Source organism: Crassostrea angulata, chromosome 3 (genome assembly GCF_025612915.1).
Source record: "Crassostrea angulata isolate pt1a10 chromosome 3, ASM2561291v2, whole genome shotgun sequence".
NCBI lineage: Eukaryota > Metazoa > Mollusca > Bivalvia > Ostreida > Ostreidae > Magallana > Magallana angulata.
This window is the reverse complement of record NC_069113.1, coordinates 2,303,378-2,319,515: the sequence shown is the minus strand read 5'-3', so window position 1 is coordinate 2,319,515 and position 16,138 is coordinate 2,303,378. Positions and strand designations below refer to the sequence as shown.

The 16,138-nt window shown below is 32.7% G+C and overlaps 1 protein-coding gene across 1 annotated transcript in view; it reads left to right on the top strand.

The window, feature by feature from the left end:
- Nucleotides 1-14,937, top strand: part of LOC128175575 (phenolphthiocerol/phthiocerol polyketide synthase subunit C-like) — a 30,144-nt gene extending 15,207 nt beyond the window's left edge. Inside the window, exons 2-5 of the mRNA XM_052841327.1 lie at nt 12,358-12,518; nt 14,110-14,313; nt 14,414-14,595; nt 14,719-14,937. Coding sequence (XP_052697287.1) covers nt 12,358-12,518; nt 14,110-14,313; nt 14,414-14,595; nt 14,719-14,937 — 766 coding nt within the window. The remainder of the gene's footprint in view (nt 1-12,357; nt 12,519-14,109; nt 14,314-14,413; nt 14,596-14,718) is intronic.
- The last annotated feature ends 1,201 nt before the right edge of the window (nt 14,938-16,138 follow it).

The window sequence follows — 16,138 nt, the reverse complement described above, 5'->3', positions numbered from 1 at the left end:
TTCCAATAGATATGGGATTTCATAATCAAGAAGATAGAATAAATGTCTATAGAAATAGGCTCAGGGTGTAGCCCGAATATAAAAGTTATTTTAATCTTATATGCCAAAATATCTGCACACAGTAGGAATGAATAGGGGGAGATTGGGTCGCCTTGGTGAAATCCTCTGCTATGTTTGAAAAATGTTGAAAGGTTTCCAGCTTGTGTGACTGCATGATGATTCTATATTACATTGACAAGTAGATATCTAAGATTGAATGGATGCTCCAAAGTTGAAAAAATCTTAATATTTGTGAATAAATTTCCATGTGAAGTATCAAATGCTTTTTTTTTTTTTAAAAATCAATTATGAATAATACACCAGAAATGTCTCTCCCCCCCCCCCCCCCATATGTTGCATAAGATCAAAAATCAGCTTAGTATTTTCACCAATATATCTTCCTGGAATGAAACCTGTTTGATCGGGACTACTAATTATATCAAGCATATTTTTAATTCTCTGAGCATTACACTCATAACTTATTTTATAAGCAATGTTTAGAAGTGTTATTGGTCTCCAATTGTTTAAATACCATCTTTTGGGATACGGGTAATTATTCCTTGTTTCTGTTTGACATAGTACCCGAACTTTGCATGTACCCATATAAAAAATATGGCAAATAATAAGAGTCCAGGCAGTGATGGATTTACAACAAAATTCTATAAAGTTTTTTGGAATAAGATAGGACATTTTGTGGTTCGATCATTAAATTTAATTTAATGATCGAACCACAAAGGAAATTTCACCTTCTAAGGAGTCTCTTTGTTTATTATTATTAAGTGTTTTATTTCAATGTATGTTAAAATTTTATTTCGATTATAGATAATGTTTTCATTTTTATTTTATAAATTCTTATAAAAACTTTTTAATTTCATTCATTCAGAATTTCCCTTTGGTTTGTAATTTCTTACAAATTCTCAAGTTCTCATGTGTCGTGTGTATATAGTGCTTTGCTCTGTTGATTGTAGCATTAGGAGAACAATAGGGTGGTCAATAGGTATACACAGAATGTGCCCATTACAAAGACACGTAAGATTTTTAAGTTAATTGCAAGGTCTGTGAAAGAACAATAGGTGCTAATGAGGTATACACAGCGTGTCTCCTTGGTTCGATCATCTCAGGCCAGCCCAGCACTCTCATCTTCTAAGTTACAAAAACACACCAGGCTACATTCTAGAAATTAAATTATTCATTCAAACACAATATTAGAAGACAAATGTAAAATTGTTAAAACATACATGCTGCATTTTCCTTAATTTGGGAAGGGTTTCTGGATTTTTTTTTTAACTTTCATACTCTTATTTAGACATAATATATGTACAAACACTAAATTTTGCAGATTAATTTCACCTAGGTTCACTTTTCAATGATAGAAAATCTTACAGTATTAGAATATTAGACTATTTAATCTCTAATTGAATGTACAATGTATCTATACATGTACATATTCTGGGTACATACATGTATTTACATGGATGTCAAGTTTCATTTATATCAATATCATCCTGGCCTCAATCAATTTAATTCAATTTTATACATCCTGAAAAAATTATCCCGATATGCAAACAAATTACATTGTTTCTTCAATGAAGTGTTTCTAAAAATACGCAAACCCATTGTGCATTTCTTGAATCTCCTAGAATAATGTCCAGTTCAGTCTTTGATATATATGCTATCATACAATGCATTATTTTGTAAGTAATGAGGTTATTTCTTAAAATTATTGCTATTTTCATGATCTCATTATTAATCAAGCTCTGTAACTTGATACATTAATATGTTATCCTATTGGGAATGCATAACTTAAACTAAACAAGTTAAAATTTCAAAAGTCTATAAACTCGGTCAGCTATAAATAACTACATGTAATTTGCATGTATCTCTGGTATTCTTTGAGTGCTCAGATGATAAGTCTTATTTGGGTCACACAAAATTGTTGATCATAATTAACACATAATTTTTGCAATAAAACAAACACTGCCATATGCTACTATGCCAGATAATCAGTAACCTAATGGCGAATTTGGATTGTACATGTAGATGTACATGTAATATCAAAATACAATTTTATATTCAACTGAATAGCGCGTACTTGTCACTCAGATTTATAAAATTGATATTATGGAATCATACCAGCAGGATTTTTTGATAATGAAATTCAAATTATGACTGCATTGTTTTATCCATTAAGTAAACATACATGTAAATGTCAAGGAGGAGAAAAATACATTCAATGACTAAGTGGCTAATTTTCTAATCAATCTTTTTGTATAAGTGAAGATCAATTTAAGGTTCTAATATTTTTTTAAACATGAAGATTGAGATAACAATTATTTGCTCTAATTAATATTTATATTAACAATCAGGGAAAATGAGCTGCCAATGCACTACCGGTATTAGAAGTTCTTGATCAGTTATCAGTTGCATTCGATACCTTATTACACCTCATAATATATATTCAAAAATAAGGGTTGTCTGCCGCAATCTTCATGTAACTATATATGTAGAACTAGTTAAACTTTTTAAATACATGTATAATTTTATCACATACATGCATACTGAGATACAATCTATGTTAATTTTCTAAATACAACTGAGACAGGTTTTTTTGTCGATTAAAGAAATATGTCAATTAGATATATACATGTAGTGGATATAGTGTATTTCTTACATGTGGGTCGGGGCGGGGTTGTTAAAATTGTTCTGCATGCAAAGGTAAACACTAACTAGAGGAGCCCAATCTCAATTTGTTTCCTAAAAATTTTACCTTTCTTACTGGCCAGCATGCACAAGCCCCAAGTAACTGCTGGAAGCAACTGTACTTGGGATAATGTCTACCCATGCAAAAAATTATCAATTATTGGGGGGACCCATACATCCTCTTTTTCAAGCATAAATCAAAAAGTGAAAATTTTGGCAACATTGTTACAGTAGCATTTTCTTAATCTATTCGATAAAATAAACAACCATGCAATATTAAAGTGTCATTATATGAACAATGGACATGTGCTCCACTCCCAAACAAATGATTGCAATAATTATTCTGACTGTACTCCTAAAATAACCATTCAAATGTCTGGTTTCCCCCCTCCCGTTTCATAAATTAGACAGGTCTTTCAGACAAAACTATAAATATATCCACAGCCATCTTTGACATTAAGTCAAAGAGTTTATTTCTCACAAAAACACTTTATAATCAGAACGCTTAGGTTGTGCAATTTTAAGTCGAAATTTTCAAATTTAATCTTATTTCATTTAAAAATAAAAAAGTTAACTCTGTTTTAGTAACATCCCCATTCCCGGCTGAACCAATCGCCTTGTACCGTGTAATAACAGTTTCTGTAAATTGCTTTTAAGATTAATTATGACCACTTTTAATTCAAAAGCCATTTTTATTACAATCAGTTACATCAAGAATTCTGTACATTTAAACGATGTAAACACATTGACTATTCCCCTTCGAATAAAATGTTTCATGTTATATTTTACCCCTTGTCTAAAGTCAACACAACAGTCATAGCTGCAAGATGATCAATTAAAAGTTTACCGGTACTTTGGATCATAATGAACCTAATATAAGTCATTAAGGACCTACATATCGCATACCAATTTCAATAGGAGACATCTCTCTAACTAATGCTAATCACTAAAAACTATTTTATGACTTTTTGCAACACAACATAAGCCTGAAAGTAGAGCAATTCTCCATTTCACCAAATAATTGACAGTACAAATAATCTAAAACAGTCCCTTGCTACCTTTCACTTACACTAACTTTCTATAAAAAAGAGTTTTGTATTATAATAAGAAAGAATATGCAGTTCTAAAAAAAAAAGTAAACCCCATAATGCCACTTCCATTGAAGTTTAAGAAAAAATATAACCATTTAAGTGATCCCACTATCTCCACTTCACTTAATCATCTTTCTATAAGTATAAACATGCACAGATTCATGGGGTTTAAATTTCCTGCAGTAAAACATTTTTACTAAATAATCATTAAAAAGTCAATTGCTCTTCAGTCTCCTCTAATAAGAAACCTTAATTATTCAATACTACAAGTACCTGGTATCTTCATGATATTATCATGATAAAAGCATAACATCACATAGAAATACCCTTACATGTATACCCTCCCCCTATCTTTTGATTTTCATGAAGTGCAGCTAGATGTTAAAAACCTTTCAAATATAGGATCATAAAACCTATGGCAATTTCCTCGAGTCAATTCTCACACACATTTGAAAACAATTGTCATAGAAACTAAAAATTGACCTTTAGATTTGTAGCATTTTACATGTATATATTTATACATAGCCACAGACAAAGAGACATTCCATCCGGCATATGATATTTCTTGATTCCATGAAAAAGTGAGCTTAATTAAATACTCATTTTTAGTGAATATCTAATATATACTTATAGCTATATGGTGTTTCTACTCTCTTGTCAACCATGCTAAAGCAATAAGACCTACATGTATAGCTACCAGTATGATGTATGCTTTTAAGTAAATTTAAATAAGATTAATATACAGCTGGATAGCTGCATGGTGATAATAGAATTTCATGGAAAAATGTTCAAATTTTACCTATGTTTTTCTACATGTATATTAAATAAATATTCCAAATATACCAGTATATATTTTTTATTCATTTTGAAAATAATTTTCAAAGTAGATGTTATTTTTACAGTCAAAGATACATTTACATATTCTACATGTTAACTGAAGGATGAGGTGATTTTCCACATGTACTAGATGTATTTAATATTATTCAAATATAACTTTTGGACAGAAGAAGCAACAGAGCAAACATGGGTTTTTTCACATTTTGTTTTCTATGATAACCTTGTTTGTCTACATGTCAACTTAATTTCAAAAATATTTTTTTTACTGTAACAGAAACAAACACTTGTGCTAGGGTCATAGACCCCTTCACGGTAACTGTGATGACTGCTCTTTTGCAGGGCAAAATGACTTTATTGGGTGAAACATGACGTACCATTAAACCAGGCCCCCTGAATCTCTAGGCAGGTGCTCTACCAACTGAGCTATCTGGCACTGGTATTCGAACAGGTCTGACCATCACATTCCTCCCCCCTTAAATGATCTTCGCCCTTGAAGATCAACCCAGACTCTTCCCCTGGCAGGAGTTAACCTGTCAGTTCCAGGGGTTGGTCACGGCACCAAATTTAACAGGATGGGAGAAATAATGATGGTCGTGATTCGAACACGGGCCCCCTGATTCTCTAGTCAGGTGCTCTACCAAGTGAGCTATCTCGCCGCGGTATTCGAACTGGTCTGCATGAACATCACAAGTACTTAAACTTCACCATAATTGATCATATTTCCCTGCAAGAGAGCAGTACCACTCTTACAGTAAAGGGGTCTATGAGGTTTATTGAAACCCTATTCCAAGTTAAATGCATTTCATAAATTGTAATTACTTAAAATAACAGTTTTATGATCATTCCTGCTGTTAATCAACTGCACTTATTATAACTTAATGAAAGTTTACTGATCCTTTTTCATTTAGTATAATTTTCATAAAAATATGGATTCATGGCAGTTAAATTATGATTTGTATTCATATCAAACTGAAACTTTTTTTTTAAAAATTGCTGCCATATAACATGTATAATTCATATTAGTTTAATTATTAAATTTATCCTCATATAAAAACCAAGACAATTAATAAAATCAGTAAATCATATAATAAATCCAAAAATGGAAAGGGATAAACCTTATTTACTTATGTAATATATATACCATTTGCTATATTAATTCCAGGTTATATGACATGTTGCAGTCATAAAGTTTTGGTTTTTCAATGTTGCAAAAAAATCAGTCTAATATGTCTATAAAATATGTTCAACATTCAGGGATGTATTCATCATTAGGGATCAAACCCATACAGACCAGTAGAAGTAATAGGGGGGGGGGGGGGGGGGGGGGGCAGGGGTGAATTCCTAGGGAGGGAGGATGAAAACCAATTTTAAGGGGTAATTAGCACATTAAGGGGAAGGTGTGTGGGGTGTCTTTAGGTATCTTAATTGGGGTTTGTTCTTTCTTTTAACTTGGAAATGCATGCACTTACACTGGGAAGTATATGAAATAGGGTTTGCCAGAAATAAGCAATGTTAATTTGCTAGCTAGCTCTCAGAGAAGTTCAAACAGTTTGCAGTTACTACTCTAAGATATACCCAATTTAAAATGCCATGTTAAATGTCAACATACACTTGCCTCGGAAGTAAATATCTTTACCACGCTTCGCGCTTGTGTATACAACAGAGTTTATGACCACTGTTCGCTGATGCAGCCGTTGTACAATATATTCACCATTACACTGCAGTACTGTACTCCAATATATGGTCGAGGATACACCTGTACACTAATGTAAAAAAAAAAGATCTTTTTTCTGAGACAACAACCGTCACCGCAGTTCCGCCGGCCTTATACAATGTTCTGATCTATTTCTAGAATATTTTAAAATATATTTTTTTAAATGAAATAACTTCAAAACAGACAGTTTCGTGTATTAGCTTCCCCAATTGCATGTTCTGATTTTAGTCAACACCTGTCATAGTCTTAAAAGCGCTTACTGTTACGTTATTACATAGACCACAGGAGTCGGCGATTTTATCAATTTGTTGTAAATAAATGAGAAACAGGCAAAAATCCTACCAGTGAGCTTCGTGAGCGTAGCGAGCGAAGCGACAGGATGGCAACGAGTTTTCTAGAATTTCTTTATTTCGCTATCCAACTGATATTGAACACCAGACATCAACTCCGTGGTGTTATTTTATCAATTCCTTGCATTTATTTCCCTAAAATTATCCTTCAAAATCATTTTAAATCCATTTTTGCACATCTCGATCTTAAACAGCGGCCATTGCCAATTTCGTGTGACGTCACACTCACTGGACTTGTCAACATTGGTTCTTTTCTCATGCGTTTTAACATGATATGTTATTGTGCGCTAAAAAGAAAGGAAATCCACTTACCAGAGAGACTTTCCAAAGTTGTGTGACATGTTAGGTGTCTTAAAATCATCCGATCTAAACGATTTACATATCTGTTTTGAATTCCCCGCAAAGGCAAGCACTGGATTACTTCCCTTACTTTTCAAACAAGAATGTTGGATTTAACATAGTACAAGGTAAAATTTTGAATTATCTTACTGTTTATTTGATTATTTTAAAACGAAAGCATCAATGCACTTAATTATTTTTGTCTAAATAACGCATCTTTCAATTTTATGAATGAAATATTTTCGACTCTGAGTGTGACGTCACACGAAATTGGCAATGGCCGCTGTTTAAGATCGAGATGTGCAGAAATGGATTTAAAATAATTTTAAAGGATAATTTTAGGGAAATAAATGCGAGGGATTGATAAAATAACACCACGGAGTTGATGTCTGGTGTTCAATATCAGTTAGATAGCGAAATAAAGAAATTCTAGAAAACTCGTTGCCATCCTGTCGCTTCGCTCGCTACGCTCGCGAAGCTCACTGGTAGGATTTTGCTTGTTTCTCATTTATTTACAACAAATTGATAAAATCGCCGACTCCTGTGCATAGACATATAGTCTGGAAAGAACAATCTGAAACAAACACGATGCAACATTTGAACAAGAGTACTGTTTGGACTGAATTATGCATTTGTAAATTGTTTCTCGTGTAAATAATTTTCCGAGAATCTAATTTTCGATGGCGTGAATCAGTTCACTAAACAACACCTTCAAAGAATTCATTTGCTGTAAGTACAAGATGTTTGCGTGTGAAACTTGCTCTCGTAGTTCATTATATACTCATAACACAGGGGCTCGTCACGAAGTTTTTTCAACCTTTTATATATACCACCTCTATACTATAGTGTATTTTATAGTATAGAGGTGGTATATATAAAAGGTTGAAAAAACTTCGTGACGAGCCCCTGTGCTCATAATATCACGAGTTCTTCTTCTTGACGAACACAGAACCCCAGACAGTATTTTTGTGTTGTAGATTGATATTGAATAGGCTAACTGGTCCAGTTTTATTTTGCTGTTTGTGATTTTTACCTAATCGTTTTGCTGTTGAAATATTTTTACTTTTAAAACTTCATTGCCAGCAAAATTTTTGATTGCAACATTACAGACTACATGTAATACGTCCTTGCTGACCAAAATTTTGATAAATACCACATCTTGCCATTGCAATGTGAAAGTCACAATTAATTTAGGATAACTTAGGAAATTAATTAATAAGTAGACTTTGTAAGAATACATGAACAGGTACTTTCCAACAATTGACATTAGGTTAGTTAAGTTTTCACCTGGGCTGCTATATATTTTCCTTGATTTTTAAATGCTAATTTTAAGCATAAACTAGCTAATATAGAAATATTTTACAGATTTATTCAAACAACCAAAAATTAAAATCACTTGCAACCTGTTCTGTCACAAAGAGATCCATCATACATTTGATGAGTAAATTCAACTTTATTTGAAAATCGCCTAGTAAAAATTTGTAAGGTATATCAACTATGCAATCGGCCTAATATCAGACATTAAGCAGATTCTATTACTTCACTTCAGATTAATATTTTGTGGGTTTTTTTACCCCATTATCATTACTTTAGCAAATATGGGGGAAAAAACCCAACATAAGCATTAAATATGGGGATAAAAACCCCATCTGATTTTTTTCGGGAATGGTGGGTTTTTTTTCCCTATAAATAATTTCATGGGGTTTCTTGCCCCATGGGGTTTATTGCAAAACCCCATGGGGTTTGCATGGGGTTTTCTGTGGGGTATTTTTTCCAAACTAAAATCCCATGGGGTTGGAACTTTTAAGTTCAAATATCTAAAAAACTATCTAAAAATGTCTCAATTTTTTTTCCATAAATTTATTTAGAATAAAAAACCCCACCATTTGGTACTAAACTTTGGTCAATATTGTGAATGGAAAGGGGTGCGCAACGCCGGAAAAATGTCCATTCCGAAGTTGTCCGTCCCAATGTTATAGGCTGATTATAAAACTATGCAAAACTAACGCGACCGAACAAAGGATTGAATGAGTTGTTGAAATACATACTGAATCTGTTTAACGACGAAAGAGAGAGAGGATTTTAAAAAGATCAGCGCTGACATATTCATGAATGTTAACAACTGTCAATGTTCTTCTATTTAAACAAGTGTTAAATTTACATTGTTGTATTGTTTAAAATAATACTTGTCTACGTATTAAGAATAAATCATGGTATTCCGAAAAAAAAGTTACAAAACGAAAAAACGCACTATCACGCAGGGTGAAAAACGCAAACCAGTTTTCCTGATACACACACGATCCCGCACATTACACGAACGGTCACCCAAGTTACACGAACTATTTTGCACGATTGGCTTGTCAACATATAACGTTGTTACCACTATAACAATCTGTTAGACCTATTGCGCCCCATTATTAGTAGACATAATACCTATTTTTGTATTCATGTGAAGCAGAATTTATTCAAAAACTTGTACATGAAAAAAATTAATCATTCGCTGTGGCCTTTAATCCAACAGTCAACAGTATCGACGACGTATTATCAATTAACAATTGCTACTTCCATACTTACGTCGACTCGATATATTCCAATGAATTTGAAATAAAAGATAACACAGAGTCTGCGTCATTGTTTCATATTTTGGAAAGTTTTACAGGAAAGGGACATTGATGGTAACCTAACAACAAAACTTTATGATAAACGTGATGACTTCAGTTTTTCTGTAGTCAACTTTCCTTACCTATGTATCAGTATACCTTCATCTCTAGCATATTGAGTTTTTGTCTCTCAATTAATTTGATAAGTAAGGGCATGCTCTACGAATGAACAGTTTCAAAGGCGATGCAAGCTATTGACTATCAACAGTCTCGATTGAAGTAATCTTTTCGTAAGTTCTATGGTCGATACAACGACCTTGTCAGCAAATACAATCTTCCACTGGGTTGCATGCTGACTGACGTTTTTCATTGTTATTATTAGACCATAATTAACCTAATTGTCTACGGATTTCCCGGTTACGACAAGGAGCACAAGGCCGGTCAGCAGATGATGTTCACTCCTCCATGGTACCTGATCCTGCCTCTAATTTTTGTAGAGGTCTGTGTTTGCTCTGCTCCTGTTTTGTATTTTTCTTTGGGACTTTTGATTTTAAATACTGTTCGTTATCACCACATGTCATTGTATTAAAACTAAACCACACCGGAATGTTATGAAATCTGTTCTTGAAATTCATAGAGTGAGTGATTAATTTCATAAAACAAGTCCAAGAGATTAGAACATATTTCCAAAAAAACCCCATGTTTTTCTTTATCAAAATTTTAAGCATTGTGGAAACGCACTTTGAAAAATTACGCACTTTGAAAATATTTTTCAAAGTGCGTTAAATTTGGGGAAAAATCCACTCACTTTGAAAAAATATTTCAAAGACCTTTAATCTTTGTTCGTCATGAAGGTCCATTCAAATACGAAAATACTTTTTCATATAAATGAAACAGTCTCTTTTAAGTGATATATATGAATTGTTTTATTCTACAATTAACCTTGTTTTGAAGACACAAAATAAAATAATTTTATTTAAGCTTAATGAAAAAATTACAGACCGTCAGCCATCTAAAAAATCCATAAAAAGAAATATAAATTCAAAGCAGAGCTACACGGACCTCCAAATAGATAGAGGTTGGATCAAGTGCCTCGGAGAAGTAAGGTATTCAATCAAAAGTCCAGAGCAGAGCAATCAAAGACTTCTGGAAAACCTCAGAGGCAGGATCGGGTGCCTAGGAGGAGTAAGCATCCTCTGCTGACCGGTCACACCCGCCGTGCGACCAATGTCACATCGGCAAAATTGTCATTATCGGGAAAAATGTCGAAATTTGGGGAAAATATCATGATCGGGAAAAAACGGAGAAAATCCGTGGACTATTCGGTATTCAATCAATTGTCCAGAGCGTCCAAAGTTACATCGGCAGAAATGTCATTATCGGGAAAAAAGTGACATCAAACCGGGCAAATAAACTACCTTAGATAATTACTGTGAAATTAAAAAGTTACAAAAAATTCCTGTAACTGCAAACCTTAACATTAAACTGACCATAACTCGTAAAATGCAATGTACGTCATGTTCCTTTTCGTCGCCACGATCCGTGATAGTCCTTCACGATGAATTAAACTATTTTGGTGCACAGGAGAAGATATAAACAGGTCAATGTGCTATACGTAAATTCAGGTGTACAATCGGATGTAATGAGTTGAAAGGATTTATATACTTATACGTTAATGCGTTTATGTACATGTACGTTTATTAGTCTCGTTCGATCTGCTTTAATATATATCTTTAAATTTGAATAGAGAGAAGAAACAATAAAAACTTTTTTCGAACCGTATAATTATATGAGTAAGTGTTGGTCCACATTTTCAACATTTATAAAAATGTTTCCGGTATAACTAAATAAAAGTTTATATACTGTACTCTTTATAAAAAAATATATATTTATATATTATCCTCTCTATAAAAGAGTTAAATAATATTATATATATATATATATATATATATATATATATATATATATATATATATATATATATATATATATATATATAAAGAGAGAGAGAGAGAGAGAGAGAGAGAGAGATGAACGTAAATTTTAAAGCTCTTAAATACACTTTTAAAGAAAAAAAACCTGCTATATTTTTTATGAAAATGTTACATGGGAATCATAAATGACTTTTAATTGATAATGTACAAGAAAAATCCAATGAGATTCTGTCTGCTAAACACATCGAGTGTCCTCGGAAACAATGACTATGTCTCTTTCTTTGACAACAGATAAACGTTTATTGGTTTTTGTGATTGTACAGTATCTTCGTGAATTAATAATTAATCAAATTGGATTAATGTTTAAGAGAGAAAACGCTTGCTTTTCTGAAGATTTTAGGGACTTGATGACAACACTTCACAGTGAATAGCAAGGCCCATAGGTAAACAGAACACCAGTCGGTTATAATCACAATAGTATTGTGTTGTGCATGCACTATGTATGTGTATGCACTCGCATATCCGTCTCTTACCCTGCATTTCAATCCCTGACTAGGATTTAGACAAGATACATGCACTAAACAACACTATTTATAAATAGGATCAGATATCGATTCCTTGAAACTGTATTCATTCAAGCATTTAGCAAATAAAAAAAACAAAAAACTTATGATGGGAATAATTTATTTCTTTTTACAATTTTAACTTATTTATTACTATTATTTATTTAATTTATTACTATTTCACATCAAGGTATGACGAGTGGGACAATCGATTCTTTGGTATCAGTGACAGAGAAGCTGAACAAGTTGACCCTCAGCATCACTTTGTACTGGAGACCGTGCACATGGCTCTAGAAGATGCCGGAATTCCAAAAGAGAAAATAGCGGGCACTGACACTGGGGTCTATATTGGTATTGTATAATTACATGAACATCAAAAGACAAAATAAAAACTAATTTCAGTTCAGTGAAAGATAATCAAGTACCAGTCTAAAAGGACTATAAGCAGGTCTTTTTTTGTATGTTATAGAATCGTATTAACAAAATTAACCTTGCGAACAATGTCATTAATCAATTTACATAATTATACATGTTACATATACCTGTTACATTATTATTATTTTATTCTGGACACAATTTTTTCAAAGAATCTTAAATACAGCAATTGAAATAATGATTGTTGTACAACAAATCAGAAGATGCCATGAAGATAAATTTGGAAACTTCTGGTCTCATTAGATTTCCATCATGATTTTTTTTCTAATAAACATTCTTTTTTTTAAATTCTTTTTTGGGAGTTGATTTTCAATCAACTCTCCTATGCAGTCACTCTGACAAACCGAAAGTGAAACAGTGTTTGGACCTCAGCACAAATCATTGCTCCTGACAAGACTTAGTTCTTGAAAATAATTGATGAATTCGATGTGATGTATGCTAAAGCATTGTTTTTCAAGGAAACTTATTTACAAATACCTTAAAAATAGTCAGATTTTAAATGGTACGAACAATTTAAATATTTTTTGGAGTCGTATGTATTCCTACGCCAGAGTTCAATATAGTCTCGTTCAACTCGACGCTCGGCTGTCTCCGTAAACCCTTGTCGGAGATTTACGGTGTCAGTCGAGCGTTTGGTTTAACGAGACTAGAGTTCAATATAAAATAATTGCTTGGATCCATACAATTTTCGAGAAATATTTCTACCACTGATACATAGTTTGATTTAATTAATTTTATCTTTAAATATTATTTAACATGATTCATATGGAGGTTTCTCGACATCCTAGTCGAAAAAGTTCAAAAATTCATATTATAAAAATATGCGTAATTCAAATTAGAAACTACGTATACATGTACTTGTCATGCAAAATAACATATCATTGATTTTAGAATAAATAAACATCGACAAAATCAACTCCCGTCAGTTCTTCAGTACTTTGATTTAATTTTAAGTTCCCCTGATCTGACAACTCAAATGAGCTTTTCCGATCAATTTTATCTGTTCTTTCTGTTCAGTCTGTAAACATTTCACATTTTTTATTTATGCTCTAGAACAACTAAACGCACCTTGCCAAAATTTTACACGAAGTGTTATTAAGTAAGGGGGACTCTTTTTCTTTAAAATGAAATGAGAAGTTCTCTTCAATTGAATAAGAATTTAATTCTTATTGAATAATTGAAAAAATTGTTAGCACTAAAAAATATCTTTTTCATTTATCATTTTTACTTTTTCGATTACAGTGTCGGTAGAAGTCGGTTAACTACAACTAACGAATTTTTTATGCATTTTTTAATAAGATGATTATCATGGTCAATTATTCTCTTATAGAGTTTGAACGCTTATTGTAAAGAGTTAATTTATTGTCAACTAAAACAAGTTTCTTCCTTAATTTAGAGTAAAGCTACGAGTAATACATGTATAATTAATCAAACACGAAAGAAAAATATTAAGGTCCTCCATAGAGCAATGTGGTCCCTGGGTCTTATGATTGTTTCTGATTTCAAGGTGCAATGAGTCACGACTGGGACTCTAACCTCCGGACGGCTAGACAGAAAACTACAAACACTACTGTGACTGGCTGCGACTCCAGTATTCTGTCAGCAAGAATCGCTTACTTCTACAATCTGCTGGGTCCTGCTATGACATTGAACACTGCATGCTCGTCATCCATTATAGCTTTTCACACAGCTTCCCAGGCGCTAAGAAATGGTAAACAATCAAGGATATGAAATTGTTTTTAATATGCAACAATGTAGTTTTATGAACAATAATAAGAAAAGGAACGATTAATGGATTTATTTTTCGGCAGGTGATATATCTATGGCAATTACTGGTGGTGTAAATTGCATCCTTGATCCATCCATTTTCATCAGTTTATCTACAGCTAGAATGGCATCACCAACTGGGAAGTGTCACACCTTCTCCGAGAATGCAGATGGATACGTCCGTGGGGAGGGCTGTGGGATTGTCATATTAAAAACACTTAGAGATGTAATGAATAGGAATTTTAATTTAATATTCCTTTTTTATGTTTCAAGTAAGCCTTTAGCTAATAATATTATGGTTTACGTTGAAAATGTGAAATATGTAGAACGTTACGTCATTCCTTTTTAGGCTCTGCGTGATAAGAACAAAATTTGGGGCACTATTTTTACGGGACTAAATCAGGATGGTCACACAGTCAGTCCAATTACATCCCCATCTGGCAAACAACAGGAGCAGCTGCTGGAAAATGTTTTTGAGAAATATAAAATCCAGCCAAGTAATGTGCAGTATATAGAAGCGCACGGTAAAATCCTTAACTTAAATTTAAAAACGCATACAAGTTATTAGATTTTCATTGATGTAAACATCCCTTATATGGACCTGTGATGTGTTTTGCTTATTCAAGTTTATACGAACTTGATAAAAATACGTTTGTTGAAAGGACTATTTGCGGTATGGTCTAATATCTGCTCCCGATTTTAACCAATTTTTAAATAGTGTCGTATAAAAATAAAATCTTCATAAATCATTGTACAGTGGATGCCTATCACTTTAATCTTGATTTTAACCACCATTGCTCATCGGCTATTTATCTATGGCGTCAACTTTATGACCTTATTCCCGCAAATTTGCAAACGGATGAAAATATTCTCATTTTTGCTTTATATTTTGCATTCGGCAGTATAGAGCGCAGGTCTGCTCAAGTAAGATTTTAACATATGTTTTTTTTTCCAGATAATTATACACATTATACTAAAAAATGGTACTTGAGCAAGCCTGCGCTCAATGTTTCCCAGTCGAAAAATCATCGGAAAACACCCATATTTTGTCTCAAAACATCAATTTATCAAAATTAGGCAATCTTCATGACGTCATTTCTACACTATGACGTCACTGTGTTAATAAACTTTTGCACCCTTATTTTTAATATGATTCTAACTATCTTCACGCTTATTTTTAAAGTGCTTTATAAAACTTTAATTTTGGGGGCAAGAAATGCATAAAACCGCACATAGTCCTTTATTTCTGTCTCTTAGATAGTTTTTTGCGGTGTTTAAGGAATTAATTATGATCTGTATGCTTTATATTATACGAAGACCTAGAGGGATGGGAGGTGGGGGTCACAAAATTTACACATTTTCTACATTAAAGTTAAAAAAAAATCCTTGGAGACACTCTTGAATATTACTGATGTTATTTGTATGATAAAGTTCAACTTGTTATGAGAATTACGAAATAGGTTTATGCAAATGCATATATGCATTGCCTACTTACAAAAAAATACTTATGTGTAAGATAAAATATTCATCGTCATTTTAAAGATATTAAATCTAATCAATCGACTAAAGCTTGCTAGCGCGTAAGTAACGTTTATCTTTCTTTTATTGTGACCTATTGTCATCTTTTCTAGAATTAACTAATTCGCCATACAGCCAAATAGTTAGTGTGCAAACTTGTTGAAAATGTTTTCATGTGGCGAGAGACGAGTTTTATCCTTTTTTTCTTTTTTTTCAGGAACTGGAACCACAGTAGGTGACTTTACCGAAGT